This window comes from Salmo trutta, unplaced genomic scaffold (assembly GCF_901001165.1).
Source record: "Salmo trutta unplaced genomic scaffold, fSalTru1.1, whole genome shotgun sequence".
NCBI lineage: Eukaryota > Metazoa > Chordata > Actinopteri > Salmoniformes > Salmonidae > Salmo > Salmo trutta.
Window position 1 is genome coordinate 35,193 of NW_021822933.1, and position 17,500 is coordinate 52,692.

At 45.7% G+C, this 17,500-nt stretch overlaps 1 protein-coding gene across 1 annotated transcript in view; it reads right to left on the bottom strand.

Moving 5' to 3' along the window:
* LOC115187317 (potassium voltage-gated channel subfamily H member 8-like) overlaps positions 1-17,500 on the bottom strand; it is a 36,553-nt gene that overhangs the window by 1,258 nt on the left and 17,795 nt on the right. Inside the window, exons 3-5 of the mRNA XM_029746385.1 lie at positions 13,745-13,876; positions 6,026-6,168; positions 3,101-3,335 (exon numbers count right to left, since the gene is read on the bottom strand). Of these exons, the coding sequence (XP_029602245.1) occupies positions 3,101-3,335; positions 6,026-6,168; positions 13,745-13,876 (510 nt within the window). The remainder of the gene's footprint in view (positions 1-3,100; positions 3,336-6,025; positions 6,169-13,744; positions 13,877-17,500) is intronic.

Here is a 17,500-nt window from a genome sequence, read left to right on the forward strand (position 1 = left end):
ACTGACCCTAATACTGTCCCTAACCCTAACCCTGACCCTAACACTGTCCCTAACCCTAACACTGTCCATAACCCTAACCCTGACCCATAACCCTAACCCTGACCCTAACACTGTCCATAACCCTAACACTGTCCATAACCCTAACCCTGACCCTAACCCTGTCCCTAACCCTAACCCTGACCCTAACACTGTCCCTAACCCTAACCCTGACCCTAACACTGTCCATAACCCTAACCCTGACCCTAACACTGTCCCTAACCCTAACCCTGACCGTAACACTGACCGTAACACTGTCCCTAACCCTAACCCTGACCCTAACACTGTCCCTAACCCTAACCCTGACCGTAACACTGACCCTAACACTGTCCCTAACCCTAACCCTGACCCTAACACTGTCCATAACCCTAACACTGTCCATAACCCTAACCCTGACCCATAACCCTAACCCTGACCCTAACACTGTCCATAACCCTAACACTGTCCATAACCCTAACACTGTCCATAACCCTAACACTGATCCTAACACTGTCCATAACCCTAACACTGTCCCTAACACTGTCCATAACCCTAACCCTGACCCTAACACTGTCCATAACCCTAACCCTGACCCTAACACTGTCCATAACCCTAACACTGACCCTAACACTGTCCCTAACCCTAACCCTGACCCTAATACTGACCCTAACACTGTCCCTAACCCTAACCCTGACCCTAACACTGACCCTAACACTGTCCCTAACCCTAACCCTGACCCTAACACTGTCCCTAACCCTAACACTGACCCTAACACTGATCCTAACACTGTCCATAACCCTAACCCTGACCCTAACCCTGTCCATAACCCTAACCCTGACCCTAACACTGTCCATAACCCTAACACTGACCCTAACACTGTCCCTAACCCTAACACTGTCCCTAACCCTAACACTGACCCTAACACTGATCCTAACACTGTCCATAACCCTAACACTGACCCTAACACTGTCCCTAACCCTAACCCTGACCCTAACACTGACCCTAACACTGTCCCTAACCCTAACACTGACCCTAACACTGATCCTAACACTGTCCATAACCCTAACACTGACCCTAACACTGTCCCTAACCCTAACCCTGACCCTAACCCTGACCCTAACACTGTCTCTAACCCTAACCCTATCCCTAACACTGATCCTAACACTGTCCCTAACCCTAACCCTGACCCTAACACTGTCCATAACCCTAACCCTGACTCTAACACTGTCCATAACCCTAACACTGTCCCTAACACTGTCCCTAACCCTAACACTGTCCATAACCCTAACCCTGTCCATAACCCTAACACCTGTCCATAACCCTAACACCTGTCCATAACCCTAACACTGTCCATAACCCTAACACCTGTCCATAACCCTAACACCTGTCCATAACCCTAACACCTGTCCATAACCCTAACACTGTCCATAACCCTAACACTGTCCATAACCCTAACACTGTCCATAGGCCTTCCCTGTGGCTCAGTTGGTAGAGCATGGTGTGTGCAACGCCAGCATGGTGTTTGCAACGCCAGCATGGTGTGCGCAACGCCAGCATGGTGTGCGCAACGCCAGCATGGTGTGCGCAACGCCAGCATGGTGTGCGCAACGCCAGCATGGTGTGCGCAACGCCAGGGTTGTGGGTTCGATTCCCACGGGGGGCCAGTACAAAAAAAATATATACATTTTTTTTAATGAAATGTATGCATTCACTACTGTAAGTTGCTCTGGATAAGAGCGTCTGCTAAATGACTAAAACATTTTAAAAAACGAACACTATCTCTAAAACTGTCCCTAACACTGTCTCTAAGTCTCTAACACTGTCCCTGTCCATAACCCTGACCCTAACACTGTCTCTAACCCTAACACTGTCTCTAACCCTAACACTGTCCATAACCCTAACACTGTCCCTAACCCTAACACTGTCTCTAAGTCTCTAACTCTCTCTCTAACCCTAACACTGTCTGTAACCCTAACACTGTCCCTAACACTGTCTCTAAGTCTCTAACTCTCTCTCTAACCCTAACACTGTCCATAACCCTAACACTGTCCCTAACACTGTCTCTAAGTCTCTAACTCTGTCTGTAACCCTAACACTGTCTCTAACACTGTCTCTAAGTCTCTAACTCTGTCTGTAACCCTAACACTGTCCCTAACACTGTCTCTAAGTCTCTAACTCTCTCTCTAACCCTAACTCTCTCTCTAACCCTAACACTGTCTCTAACCCTAACTCTGTCTCTAACCCTAACACTGTCTCTAACCCTAACTCTGTCTCTAACCCTAACACTGTCTCTAACCCTAACTCTGTCTCTAACCCTAACACTGTCTCTAACCCTAACTCTGTCTCTAACCCTAACACTGTCTCTAACCCTAACTCTCTCTCTAACCCTAACACTGTCTGTAACCCTAACACTGTCTGTAACCCTAACTCTGTCCATAACCCTAACACTGTCTGTAACCCTAACACTGTCTGTAACCCTAACTCTGTCCATAACCCTAACACTGTCTGTAACCCTAACTGGCCTGGCTACCTATCCACATCGTTCCGGCCATACGCCACGCCCACTAACGTTTCTTCTCCAAGGGATTTGATCTTTTCCCCGATGACTTCTTGTATGTGAATACATTCAAATTGTTCTGACTGGTCACAGAAACCGATGGGTTGGACCAGAGCCGTAGAAAATAAAGGAAAGCCGCACACTCTAAGAGCTCAGATGCAAAAATTTTAATAACCAACGTTTCGACAGCTAAGCTGTCTTCATCAGGCTTTCCTTTATTTTCTAGTGTTCTGCTCCGCTAGCCAGCACCTCGCCTTTATAGGTGTGCGTTTCTTTTTTCTAGATTGGACCAGAGCCGACCTACACAAATCTTGAATCACGTAATTTTGATGTCAGCACAAACAACTTCTAGAATGTTATATTCAGACTGATGTATGAAGCGATCGATAGAGCAGCGGAATTCAACTCAGGATGAGTCACTAGGCAAAACCCTAACCAAACCCTAACCCTAACCCTAACCCCAAACTCTGACCCCACTCCACCCAACCCCAAACCCCTCTCCCACACACATATGACCCTCCCCTATACCTATAATAAAGAGTATCTCCACGGCAACGTCGCTGACTGAAGTGCTCCTGGTGAGGTCATCGTCACCGATGAAGCAGACATTGTAGGGCACTGTCACGGCAACGTAGAAGGTGGCCAGCAGGATTAGCCAATCCCAGCCTGCCTTGAAGGTGCTGAAGTGAAGCAGGATGAACTTGGACTTCTTGGCGTCCGCAACCTTGTACTCCGGCAGAGCAGGGGGGTCCCCGAACACATTCTGATTGGGTGAAAGGAGAGTGGAACACATTCTGATTGAATGAAAGGAAAAGGGGAACACATTCTGATGGGATGAAAGGAAAAGGGGAACACATTCTGATGGGATGAAAGGAAAAGGGGAACATTCTGATTGGATGAAAGGACAGGGGAACATTCTGATTGGATGAAAAGAGCGGGGAACATTCTGATTGGGTGAAAGGAGAGGGGAATACATTCTGATGGGATGAAAGGACAGGGGAACATTCTGATTGGATGAAAGGACAGGGGAACATTCTGATTGGATGAAAAGAGCGGGGAACATTCTGATTGGGTGAAAGGAGAGGGGAATACATTCTGATTGGATGAAAGGGGAACACATTCTGACTGGATGAAAGGACAGGGGATGGGGGATGAGGGTTCAGTAATAATTTTGTTGAAGTAGTCAGAGTCAAAGAACACTGATATGCTTCTGTGTGAAGGGGGGTGGAGGGTTGGAGGAGTTGGTATCAAGAAAACAGATTAGAAAGGTATCCAAGATGTATATATTCAAGATGTATATATGTATTTCAGTTGGGACAGTCCCCCACTTCTTTTTTTATCTTTATGAAGAGATAGTACACTGTTAAAAGACGGGGAGGGGGAGTGGGCAGGTTTCAAACCCATGTCAACTCTGGCATACATGTGTGTCAGGGTCAGCAGCAATAACCACTGGACCACACAGGTCACACTAAAACTCCCTGGTAGAAAAAACGGATAGGACCATCCCCTATAACATTGTTGCTATGATTTGAGTAGTGGCATGTGGCAGGTGCTCTCATCGCTGTTATTTGTTTGTTGTTAGGGTGTGTAGAGTTTGTTGTTAGGGTGTGTAGAGTTTGTTGTTAGGGTGTGTAGTGTTGGTTGTTAGTGAGTAATGTTTGTTGTTATGGTGTGTAATGTTTGTTGTTAGGGTGTGTAGTGTTGGTTGGTAGGGTGTGTAGTGTTGGTTGTTAGGGTGAGTATTGTTGGTTGTTATGGTGAGAAGTGTTGATTGTTATGGTGTGTAGTGTTGGTTGTTAGAGTGAGTAATGTTTGTTGTTATGGTGTGTAATGTTTGTTGTTAGGGTGTGTAGTGTTGGTTGTTATGGTGTGTAGTGTTGGTTGTTAGGGTGAGTATTGTTGGTTGTTATGGTGAGAAGTGTTGATTGTTATGGTGTGTAGTGTTGGTTGTTAGGGTGAGTAATGTTTGTTGTTATGGTGTGTAATGTTTGTTAGGGTGTGTAGTGTTGGTTATTATGGTGTGTAATGTTTGTTGTTATGGTGTGTAATGTTGGTTGTTATGGTGTGTAATGTTTGTTAGGGTGTGTAGTGTTGGTTATTATGGTGTGTAGTGTTGGTTGTTAGGGTGTGTAGTGTTGGTTGTTCGGGTGAGTAATGATTGTTGTTATGGTGTGTAATGTTTGTTAGGGTGTGTAGTGTTGGTTATTATGGTGTGTAATGTTGGTTGTTATGGTGTGTAGTGTTGGTTGTTCGGGTGAGTAATGTTTGTTGTTATGGTGTGTAATGTTTATTAGGGTGTGTAGTGTTGGTTATTATGGTGTGTAATGTTGGTTATTATGGTGTGTAGTGTTGGTTATTATGGTGTGTAGTGTTGGTTATTATGGTGAGTATTGTTGGTTGTTAGGGTGTGTAGTGTTGGTTATTATGGTGTGTAATGTTGGTTGTTATGGTGTGTAGTGTTGGTTGTTCGGGTGAGTAATGTTTGTTGTTATGGTGTGTAATGTTTGTTAGGGTGTGTAGTGTTGGTTATTATGGTGTGTAATGTTGGTTATTATGGTGTGTAGTGTTGGTTATTATGGTGTGTAGTGTTGGTTATTATGGTGAGTATTGTTGGTTGTTATGGTGTGTAGTGTTGGTTGTTCGGGTGAGTAATGTTTGTTGTTATGGTGTGTAATGTTTGTTAGGGTGTGTAGTGTTGGTTATTATGGTGTGTAATGTTGGTTATTATGGTGTGTAGTGTTGGTTATTATGGTGTGTAGTGTTGGTTATTATGGTGAGTATTGTTGGTTGTTATGGTGTGTAATGTTTGTTAGGGTGTGTAGTGTTGGTTATTATGGTGTGTAATGTTGGTTATTATGGTGTGTAGTGTTGGTTGTTAGGGTGTGTAATGTTGGTTGTTATGGTGTGTAGTGTTGGTTGTTAGGGTGTGTAATGTTGGTTATTATGGTGTGTAGTGTTGGTTATTATGGTGTGTAGTGTTGGTTATTATGGTGAGTATTGTTGGTTGTTATGGTGTGTAGTGTTGGTTGTTAGGGTGTGTAATGTTGGTTATTATGGTGTGTAGTGTTGGTTATTATGGTGTGTAGTGTTGGTTATTATGGTGAGTATTGTTGGTTGTTATGGTGTGTAGTGTTGGTTGTTAGGGTGTGTAATGTTGGTTATTATGGTGTGTAGTGTTGGTTATTATGGTGTGTAGTGTTGGTTATTATGGTGAGTATTGTTGGTTGTTATGGTGTGTAGTGTTGGTTGTTAGGGTGTGTAATGTTGGTTATTATGGTGTGTAGTGTTGGTTATTATGGTGTGTAGTGTTGGTTATTATGGTGAGTATTGTTGGTTGTTATGGTGTGTAGTGTTGGTTGTTAGGGTGTGTAGTGTTGGTTGTTATGGTGAGTATTGTTGGTTGTTATGGTGTGTAGTGTTGGTTGTTAGGGTGAGTAATTTAGTGTGTTTTACCTTGTTGAGTTTGATCTTGCTCTTCTTCCTCTTCTTGTTGCCTTTGCTGTGGAGGTGATCAGAGATGTGGTAGAGTACAGTACTGCTCCGCAGACGAGTAGAGCTGAATGAGGAACCAGTCTTCACCCGCCCTCGTCGGCACTCTACACACACACACACACACACACACACACACACACACACACACACACACACACACACACACACACACACACAGTATTATTGTACAATCAAACCACATGGCCCCCTAGGAAATCTCATAGAAAACTGAGGAAAGAAATAGGAGGAAATCATTATGTTTGGATGAAATGTTTAATATCCAACACTGGTTACAGTGACAATGAATACGTATAAAATCAGATCACAGTTTGTACACAGATTTGCAGATGTTATCGTAAGTGCAGTGAAATGCTTATGTTTCTAGCTCTAGCAATGCAGCAATATCTAGTAATATAATAACAATACACACATAATCCATACATTAATATCTAGTAACATAATAACAATACACACATAATCCATACATTAATATCTAGTAACATAATAACAATACACACATAATCCATACATTAATATCTAGTAATATAATAACAATACACACATAATCCATACATTAATATCTAGTAATATAATAACAATACACACATAATCCATACATTAATATCTAGTAACATAATAACAATACACACATAATCCATACATTAATATCTAGTAACATAATAACAATACACACATAATCCATACATTAATATCTAGTAACATAATAACAATACACACATAATCCATACATTAATATATAGTAATATAATAACAATACACACATAATCCATACATTAATATATAGTAATATAATAACAATACACACATAATCCATACATTAATTATCACGTCCTGACCATAGAAAGCTGTTATTTTCTATGGTAGAGTAGGTCAGGGCGTGACAGGGTTTTTTTTTAGTTTAGATTTTCTATGTTGTTATGTTCCAGTTTTTGTATTTCTATGTTGTTGTTTTTGGGGATGATCTCCAATTAGAGGCAGCTGGTCATCGTTGTCTCTAATTGGAGATCATACATAAGTAGTTGTTTTTCCCACCTGGGTTTGTGGGAGATTGTTTTTGAATTAGTGTCTGTTGCACCTCTTCGTCACGGTTTGTTGTTTTTGTTCTTTAGTTTATTTGTGTATCTTGAATAGTTTCACAGTTCAATAAAATATGTGGAACGATACACACGCAGCACTTTGGTCCGCTCCTTCCGACGAACTACGTGACAGAATCTCCCACCACCAAAGGACCAAGCAGCGTGCCCAGGAGGAGCAGGGATCCTGGGCCCGGGAGAGAAGAGAGTGGAGGACATCCTGGACCTGGGAGGAGGTAATGGCAGGGGACAAGACCCTGCCATGGAAGAAGGCGGAGATAGCGAGAGAGGAACGGCAACAATACGAGGAACTAGCTTGGCAACGACGGAAGCCCGAGAGACAGCTCCCCCCAAAAATTGGGGGGGGGGGGGGGCACACGGGGAGATTGACGGAGTCAGGTTGTAGACCTGAGCCAACTCCCCGTGCTTACCGTAGGAAGCATGTAACCAGTCAGGCACCGAGTTATGCTGTGATGCGCACTATATCACCAGTGCGCATTCATAGCCCGGTGCGATCTGTGCCTGCGCCCCGCATTTGCCATGCTAGAGTGGGCATTCAGCCAGGACGGATTGTGCCGGCTCAGCGCTCCTGGTCTCCAGTACGCCTCCTCGGTCCAGGATATCCTGCGCCAGCTCTACGCACTGTTGCCAGTACGCCTTCACAGCCCAGTTCGTCCAGTGCCAGCGCCCCGCACTTGCCGGGCTAAACTGAGCATCCAGCCAGGACCGGTTGTGCCAGCCATACGCTCCAGACCTCCAGTGCGCCTCCACGGTCCAGTATATCCTGTCCCGGCTCCTCGCACTCGCCCTGAAGTGCGTGTCACCAGTCTGGGGCCACCTGTGCCAGCCCCACGCATCAGGCCTCCAGTGCGCATTCCCAGTCCAGAGCTTCCGGCGACAGTTCCCAGTCCAGAGCTTCCGGCGACAGTTCCCAGTCAAGAGCTTCCGGCGACAGTTCCACAGTCCGGAACCTCCTGAGACGTTTTACAGTCCGGAACCTCCTGAGACGGCCCACAGTCCGGAACCTCCTGAGACGACCCACAGTCCGGAACCTCCCGAGACGGCCCACAGTCCGGAACCTCCTGAGAGGGCCCACAGTCCGGAACCTCCTGAGAAGGCCCACAGTCCGGAAAGGCCCACTGTCCGGAACCTCCTGAGAGGGCCCACAGTCCGGAACCTCCTGAGACGGCCCACAGTCCGGAACCTGCTGAGAGGGCCCACAGTCCGGAACCTCCTGAGAGGGCCCACAGTCCGGAACCTCCTGAGAGGGCCCACAGTCCGGAACCTCCTGAGAGGGCCCACAGTCCGGAACCTCCTGAGAGGGCCCACAGTCCGGAGCCTCCAGCACGTCCTCCAGTCCGGAGCCTCCAGCGACGTCCTCCAGTCCGGAGTCTTCAGCGACGGTCTGCAGTCCGGAGTCTTCAGCGACGGTCTGCAGTCCGGAGTATCCAGCGGCGGTCTGCAGTCCGGAGTCTCCAGCGGCGGTCTGCAGTCCGGAGTCTTCAGCGACGGTCTGCAGTCCGGAGTCTTCAGCAAAGGTCTGCAGTCCGGAACCTCCAGCGGCGGTCTGCAGTCCAGAGTCTCCAGCGGCGGTCTGCAGTCCAGAGTCTCCAGCGGCGGTCTGCAGTCCAGAGTCTCCAGCGGAGGTCTGCAGTCCAGAACCTCCAGCGGCGGTATGCAGTCCAGAACCTCCGGTGATGATCCACGGTTCGGGTCCTTCGGCGACGATCCAGGTTCCGGTGACACAAAAGCGGAGGGATCAGCGGGCAGAGCGGGGGCTATGCCCCAAACCGGAGCCGCCTCCTCTGCTGGAGGATTAGCGGGATGAGAAGGTTCTTCGTCCTTCACCAGAGCCACCCACCCTAACCCTCCCTGAAATATTACATTTACATAAGTATTCAGACCCTTCACTCAGTACTTTGTTGAAGTAGCGATTACAGCATCGAGTCTTATTGGGTATGACGCTACAAGCTTGGCACACCTGTTTTTCCCATTCTTCTCTGCAGATCCTCTCAAGCTCTGTCAGGTTGGATGGGGAGCGTCGCTGCACAGCGATTTTCAGGTCTCCCCAGAGATGTTTGATCAGGTTCAAGTCCGGGCTCTGGCTGGGCATTCAGACATTCAGAGACTTGTTCCGAAGCCACTTCTGCGTTGTCTTGGATGTCTGCTTAAGGTCGTTGTCCTGTTGGAAGGTGAACCTTCACCCCAGTCTGAGGTTGTGAGCGCTCTGGTGCAGGTTTTCATCAAGGATCTCTCTGTACTTTGCTCCGCTCATCTTTCCCTCGATCCTGACTAGTCTCCCAGTCCCTGCCGCTGAAAAACATCCCCACAGCATGATGCTGCCACCACCATGTTTCACCATAGGGATGGTGCCAGGTTTCCTCCAGATGTGATGCTTGGCATTCAGGCCAAAGAGTTCATACTTGGGTTCATCAGACCAGAGAATCTTGTTTCTCCTGGTCTGAGAGTCCTTTAGGTGCCTTTTAGCAAACTCCAAGAGGGCTGACATGTGCCTTGCACTGAGGAGTGGCTTCCATCAGGCCACTCTACCATAAAGGTGATGATTGGTGGAGTGCTGCAGAGATGGTTGTCCTTCTGGAAGGTTCTCCCATCTCCACAGAGGAACTCTGGAGCTCTGTCAGAGTGACCATTGGGTTCTTGGTCACCTTCTTCACCAAGGCCCTTCTCCCCCGATTGCTCAGTTTGGCCAGGCGGCCAGCTCTAGGAAGAGTCTTGGTGGTTCCAAACTTCTTCCATTTAAGAATGATGGAGGCCACTGTGTTCTTGGGGACCTTCAATGTTGCAGATATTTGTTGGTACCCTTCCACAGATCTGTGCCTTGACACAATCCTGTCTCAGAGTTTTGCTCTGACATGCACTATCAACTGTGGGACCTTATATAGACAGGTGTGTGACTTTCCAAATCATGTCCAATCAATTGAATTTACCACAGGTGGACTCCAATGAAGTGTTAGATACAACTCAAGGATGATCAATGGAAACAGGATGTTCAATTTTGTGTCTCATAGCAAAGGGTCTGAAAACATTTGTAAATAAGGTATTTCTGTATTTTGTTTTTAATAAATTTGCAAACATTTAAAAAAAAACATTTTCACTTTGTCATTATGGGGTATTGTGTGTAGATTGATGAAGGGAAACAATTATGTAATCAATTTTAGAATAAGGCTGTAATGTAACAAAATATGGAAAAGGGGAAGGGGTCTGAATACTTTCCAAATGCACTCTACATATGAAGTGGGTAAAACAGCATGTAAACATTATAAAAGTGACCAGTGTTCAATGACTCTTTGTAAATAGGGCAGCAGTCTCTTAGGTGCAGGGTAGAGTACTGGGTGCTAGCCGGCTAGTGACAATCTCTAAGGTGCAGGGTAGAGTACTGGGTGCTAGCCGGCTAGTGACAATCTCTAAGGTGCAGGGTAGAGTACTGGGTGCTAGCCGGCTAGTGACAATCTCTAAGGTGCAGGGTAGAGTACTGGGTGCTAGCCGGCTAGTGACAATCTCTAAGGTGCAGGGTAGAGTACTGGGTGCTAGCCGGCTAGTGACAATCTCTAAGGTGCAGGGTAGAGTACTGGGTGCTAGCCGGCTTGTGACAATCTCTAAGGTGCAGGGTAGAGTACTGGGTGCCTAGCCGGCTAGTGACAATCTCTAAGGTGCAGGGTAGAGTACTGGGTGCTAGCCGGCTAGTGACAATCTCTAAGGTGCAGGGTAGAGTACTGGGTGCTAGCCGGCTAGTGACAATCTCTAAGGTGCAGGGTAGAGTACTGGGTGCTAGCCGGCTAGTGACAATCTCTAAGGTGCAGGGTAGAGTACTGGGTGCTAGCCGGCTAGTGACAATCTCTAAGGTGCAGGGTAGAGTACTGGGTGCTAGCCGGCTAGTGACAATCTCTAAGGTGCAGGGTAGAGTACTGGGTGCTAGCCGGCTAGTGACAATCTCTAAGGTGCATGGTAGAGTACTGGGTGCTAGCCGGCTAGTGACAATCTCTAAGGTTCAGGGTAGAGTACTGGGTGCTAGCCGGCTAGTGACAATTTCTAAGGTGCAGGGTAGAGTACTGGATGCTTGCCGGCTAATGACAATCTCTAAGGTGCAGGGTAGAGTACTGGGTGCTAGCCGGCTAGTGACAATCTCTAAGGTGCAGGGTAGAGTACTGGGTGCTAGCCGGCTAGTGACAATCTCTAAGGTGCAGGGTAGAATACTGGGTGCTAGCCGGCTAGTGACAATTTCTAAGGTGCAGGGTAGAGTACTGGATGCTTGCCGGCTAGTGACAATCTCTAAGGTGCAGGGTAGAGTACTGGGTGCTAGCCGGCTAGTGACAATCTCTAAGGTTCAGGGTAGAGTACTGGGTGCTAGCCGGCTTGTGACAATCTCTAAGGTGCAGGGTAGAGTACTGGGTGCTAGCCGGCTAGTGACAATCTCAAAGGTGCAGGGTAGAGTACTGGGTGCTAGCCGGCTAGCGACAATCTCTAAAGTGCAGGGTAGAGTACTGGGTTCTAGCCGGCTAGTGACAATCTCTAAGGTTCAGGGTAGAGTACTGGGTTAATTCCCGGCTAGTGACAATCTCTAAGGTTCAGCACAGGGTATTGGGAAGAAGTTGGCTAGTGATGGCCGTTTAACAGTCTGATGGCCTGGTGATAGAAGCTGTTTATCAGTCTCGGTCCCAGATTTAATGCACTTGTATTGTCTCCGCCTTCTAAATGGTAGCAGGGTAAACAGGCCGTGGCTGAGGACCTTGATGATCTTTTATTTGATTTAACCTTTATTTAAGTAGGAAAGGCAGTTAAGAAGAAATTCTTATTTTACAATGACGGCCTAACCCTCCCCTAACTCGGACGACGCTGGGCCAATTGTGCGCCGCCCTATGGGACTCCCGATCACGGAATAAGAGGTAGGTAGGAAGAGATGGGGAGGGAGGGACAGAGAGGTAGGTAGGGAGAGATGGGGAGGGAGGGAGGGACAGAGAGGTAGGTAGGGAGAGATGGGGAGGGAGGGACAGAGAGGTAGGCAGGGAGAGATGGAGAGGGAGGGAGGGACACAAAGGTAGGTAGGGAGAGATGGGGAGGGAGGGAGGGACAGAGAGGTAGGTAGGGAGAGATGGGGAGGGAGGGACAGAGAGGTAGGCAGGGAGAGATGGAGAGGGAGGGAGGGACACAAAGGTAGGTAGGGAGAGATGGGGAGGGAGGGAGGGACAGAGAGGTAGGTAGGGAGAGATGGGGAGGGAGGGAGGGACACAAAGGTAGGTAGGGAGAGATGGGTAGAGAAGGAGGGACAGAGAGGTATGTAGGGAGAGATTGGGAGGCAGGGAGGGAGGGACAGAGAGGTAGGTAGAGAGAGATGACGAGGAAGGGAGGGACAGAGAGGTAGGTAGGTAGGTAGGTAGGTAGTGAGGGAGGGAGGGACAAAGAGGTAGGTAGGGAGAGATGGGGAGGGGGAGAGGGACAGAGAGGTAGGTAGGGAGAGATGGGGAGGGGGAGAGGGACAGAGAGGTAGGTAGGGAGAGATGGGGAGGGGGAGAGGGACAGAGGTAGGTAGGGAGAGATGGGGAGGGGGAGAGGGACAGAGAGGTAGGTAGGGAGAGATGGGAGGGGGAGAGGGACAGAGAGGTAGGTAGGGAGAGATGGGGAGGGGGAGAGGGACAGAGAGGTAGGTAGGGAGAGATGGGGAGGGGGAGAGGGACAGAGAGGTAGGTAGGGAGAGATGGGGAGGGGGAGAGGGATAGAGAGGTAGGTAGGGAGAGATGGGGAGGGGGAGAGGGACAGAGAGGTAGGTAGGGAGAGATGGGAGGGGAGAGGGATAGAGAGGTAGGTAGGGAGAGATGGGGAGGGGGAGAGGGACAGAGAGGTAGGTAGGGAGAGATGGGGAGGGGGAGAGGGATAGAGAGGTAGGTAGGGAGAGATGGGGAGGGGGAGAGGGATAGAGAGGTAGGTAGGGAGAGATGGGGAAAGAGAGACAAATGCAAAGGGAGCGAAGGTGGGAACAAGGGAGCAAGAGAGGGAGGGAGGGAGGGAGGGAAGGAGGGGTTGTTGACAGGGAGATTGGGGACCCCTGTTCGGCACACAATGTGTGTGTGTGTGTGTGCGTGCGTGCGTGTGTGTGTGTGTGCGTGGGTGTGTACGCTTGCATGTGTGCGTGCGAATGTGTGTGTTAAAATGGGTTTCCCTTGCCTGGATTGACAAAAACACACACTTCTGCAGAGCTGTGCTTTCTGTTATCTCAGTACCAATACTGATACTTTACAATGCTAATTGTTGAAGAATGAACATGCAGATGCAATATAGAATAACATGTACAATCCAGTCATTACTCCCCGCTTTTATCTCTCCTAAAAGCATGTGCAGCATCAGGCTTTTTCTTTGTGTAAAAAGTACATCATTACGTGAATAAAAATAAACCATGTTTTTGTTTGTTGTTTTGTTGTAATGTACAGTAATGAAAGTAATTAGACATCGAGCCATGAGGGGAGGAGATGAGGAATGAGCAAAAACATTATTGACTGCAGATACACACACACACACACACGCGCAAGCACCAAGCATGCATGTGCGCACACACCTACACACACACACTGACCTTCTCGCCTGTCCTCTGGCATGGCCTTGGCCTTGGTGTCTGTGATGTCTTTATATGAAGCCAGGAAGAGCACCACGTCTCCCTTCTCATTCTTAATGGGGACAATTTCCAGCAGGCACCAGAACAACGATGCTGCAGTAGACAGACACACCCACACACCCACCCACCCACCCACCCACCCACCCACACACACACACACACACACAAACACACACACACACACACCCCCACCCACACACACACACCCACCCACACACACACCCACCCACCCACCCACCCACCCACACACACACACACCCACACACACACACACACACACACACACACACACACACACACACACACACACACACACACACGTTATACACATGATACGCATACAGTGGAGTAGGGTGAAGTTGCCCCTAGATGCTGATCTTGAGTCAGTTTTGCATTTTCCCCAGTAATGGTTAAGGTCAGGCTTGGAGGAGGAGAAGCTGATTATAGATCTGTACCTAAGGGAAACGTCACCCCAGAGCCACACTACAGTATGGATATTCTACTGTACATGCAACCAATCATCTGAAATAAGGCTCCACATCTGATTCGTTGATCTACTGTTGTTGGCAGACTTTTTATGTAAAGTACAGATTCAGAGCTTCAAAACGTTGTGTCATACTCTGCACAACACATGTTATAATCACATCTAATTCAGACAAAACACATTATAATCACATTACAAATCAAGGCACATTATAATCACATTACAAATCAAGGCACATTATAATCACATTACAAATCAAGACACATTATATAATCACATTACACATCAAAACACATTATAATCACATTACAAATCAAGTTATGTAACAGATTATTCTTTGAAGCATGCAGATATGTACAGTATAATACAGATAGATGAAAGCAGTCAAACACACATTCCCTAAAAACCTAGCAGGAGTTCTGTAGGTGTATCTGTGTGTTCTTGCACACTATTCCCCAGGCACACTATTCCCCAGGCACACTATTCCCCAGGCACACTATGCCCCAGGCACACTATTCCCCAGGCACACTATTCCCCAGGCACACTATGCCCCAGGCACACTATGCCCCAGGCACACTATTCCCCAGGCACACTATTCCCCAGGCACACTATTCCCCAGGCACACTATGCCCCAAGGACAGTTTAAGATCGGCCTCTTTTTTTCAAATTTTCTCCTAAAATGGCATACCCAAATCCTGATCCAATGAACCATTGCATTTCGGTTCAACATTTTGTATCAAGACTGCACAAATATGCCAAATGTGTTTATTAATAACTTTTCATGTTCAAAACTGTGCACTCTCCTCAAACAATAGCATGGTATTTTTCCACTGTAATAGCTACTGTAAATTGGACAGTGCAGTTAGATTAACAAGAATTTAAGCTTTCTGCCAATATCAGATATGTCTATGTCCTGGGAAATGTTCTTGTTACTTACAACCTCATGCTAATCACATTAGCCTACGTTAGCTCAACCATCCCGCAGGGGACCCACCGATCCTGAAGAAGATTTATTAAATGAACCAACATCTAAGTCAGGGGATCTCTGTAAGAATGATGCAATCTTGGTAAATAATGGTAAATCTGAGAAATTGAGGTGAAAATTGTATATGTGTGTAGTCTAGTGTGTAAGTGTGGGCATATGTGTGTGTGAAGTGTATACAATATGTTAGTCTGTGTGCTTTAGAGACTGTGTGAATGTGCTCTCTGTCAAGAATAGTATGTCACGTACTGTATGTAGTATGAATAGTATGCAATGTATGTAGTATGAATAGTATGTAATGTACTTTATGTATTATCAATAGTATGTAATATACTGTATGTAATATGAATAGTATGTAATGTACTGTATGTAGTATGAATAGTATGTAATGTACAGTATGTAGTATGAATAGTATGTAATGCACTGTATGTCAAATGAATAGTATGTAATGTACTGTATGTAGTATGAATAGTATGTAATGTATGTAGTATGAATAGTATGTAATGTACTGTATGTAGTATGAATAGTATGTCATGTATGTACATTTACATTTACGTCATTTAGCAGACACTCTTATCCAGAGCGACTTACAAATATACTGTATGTAATATGAATAGTATGTAATGTACTGTATGTAGTATGAATAGTATGTAATGTACAGTATGTAGTATGAATAGTATGTAATGTATGTAGTATGAATAGTATGTAATGTATGTAGTATGAATAGTATGTAATGTACGGTATGCAGTATGAATAGTATGTCATCTACGGTATGCAGTATGAATAGTATGTACTGTATGAATAGTATGTACTGTATGTATTACTGTATGTAGTATGTAGTATGAATACTATGTAATGTACTGTATGTAATATGAAGAGTATGTAATGTACTGTATGTAGTATGAATAGTATGTCATGTACTGTATGTAGTATGAATAGTATGTCATGTATGTACATTTACATTTACGTCATTTAGCAGACGCTCTTTTCCAGAGCGACTTACAAATATACTGTATGTAATATGAATAGTATGTAATGTACTGTATGTAGTATGAATTAGTATGTAATGTACAGTATGTAGTATGAATAGTATGTAATGTACTGTATGTAGTATGAATAGTATGTAATGTATGTAGTATGAATAGTATGTAATGTATGTAATATGAATAGTATGTAATGTACTGTATGTAGTATGAATAGTATGTAATGTACTGTATGTAATATGAATAGTATGTAATGTACTGTATGTAGTATGAATAGTATGTAATGTACGGTATGCAGTATGAATAGTATGTAATCTACAGTATGTAGTATGAATGGTATGTAATAAACTGTATGAAATATGAATAGTATGTAATGTACGGTATGCAGTATGAATAGTATGTAATCTACGGTATGTAGTATAAATAGTATGTAATCTACGGTATGTAGTATGAATAGTATGTAATAAACTGTATGAAATATGAATAGCATGTAATGTATGTAGTATGAAAAATGAAATTCCTGCTGAGCACTTGATTGCGCTCTCTCTCTCTCTCTCTCTCTCTCTCTCTCTCTGTTGCTATCTCTCTCCCTCTCGTCTAAATCTCCCTGCTGGTAATGTCTCAATACCAATTCTCTCTGTTTCTCCCTAAGAGAGAGATCTTCACCATGAAACACACTGATTGTGTATGAACAGTTGCAGCACTCCCTCTCACAGGCAAAGACAGAGGGAAACCTACATTTACTATTCCACCTTTCATGATTCAGTTTAGAGGGAATGAGAGATAGAATGAGAGATAGAATGAGAGAGGGAATGAGAGGGAAAGTAAGCGAGAGAATGGGGAGAATCTGAGAAGGTAATGAGGGGAGAGAGAGAAATAAAGAGAGCGAGAGAGGGAGACAGACAGAGAGAGAAAGAGCGAGAGAGAGAGCGCTGCCACCCGATCTGAGTGTTATTAAAGTTTCATGTGTGTGTTAAGTAATGAGTGTTAAGCAATGACAGCAGGGCCTTCCTTCCTTCCCTCCCTCCCTCCATCCATCTATACTGGTCTAAATAGGAACACTGCAGAAATAGCAACCAGGAAATGCCCATTGCCCATCACTTAAAGGTCCATTCTGTAAGATTTCCACATGTTATTAGACCTTAATGCACATGTCAAATAAGTGTCCATGTAATCTTTGCCTGAAAAGTATACGAGCAACTAATCTTGATGGTGGTATGTAAGTGATTCAGACATATTGATGTTGCTGATAAAATACTGATGTGAAA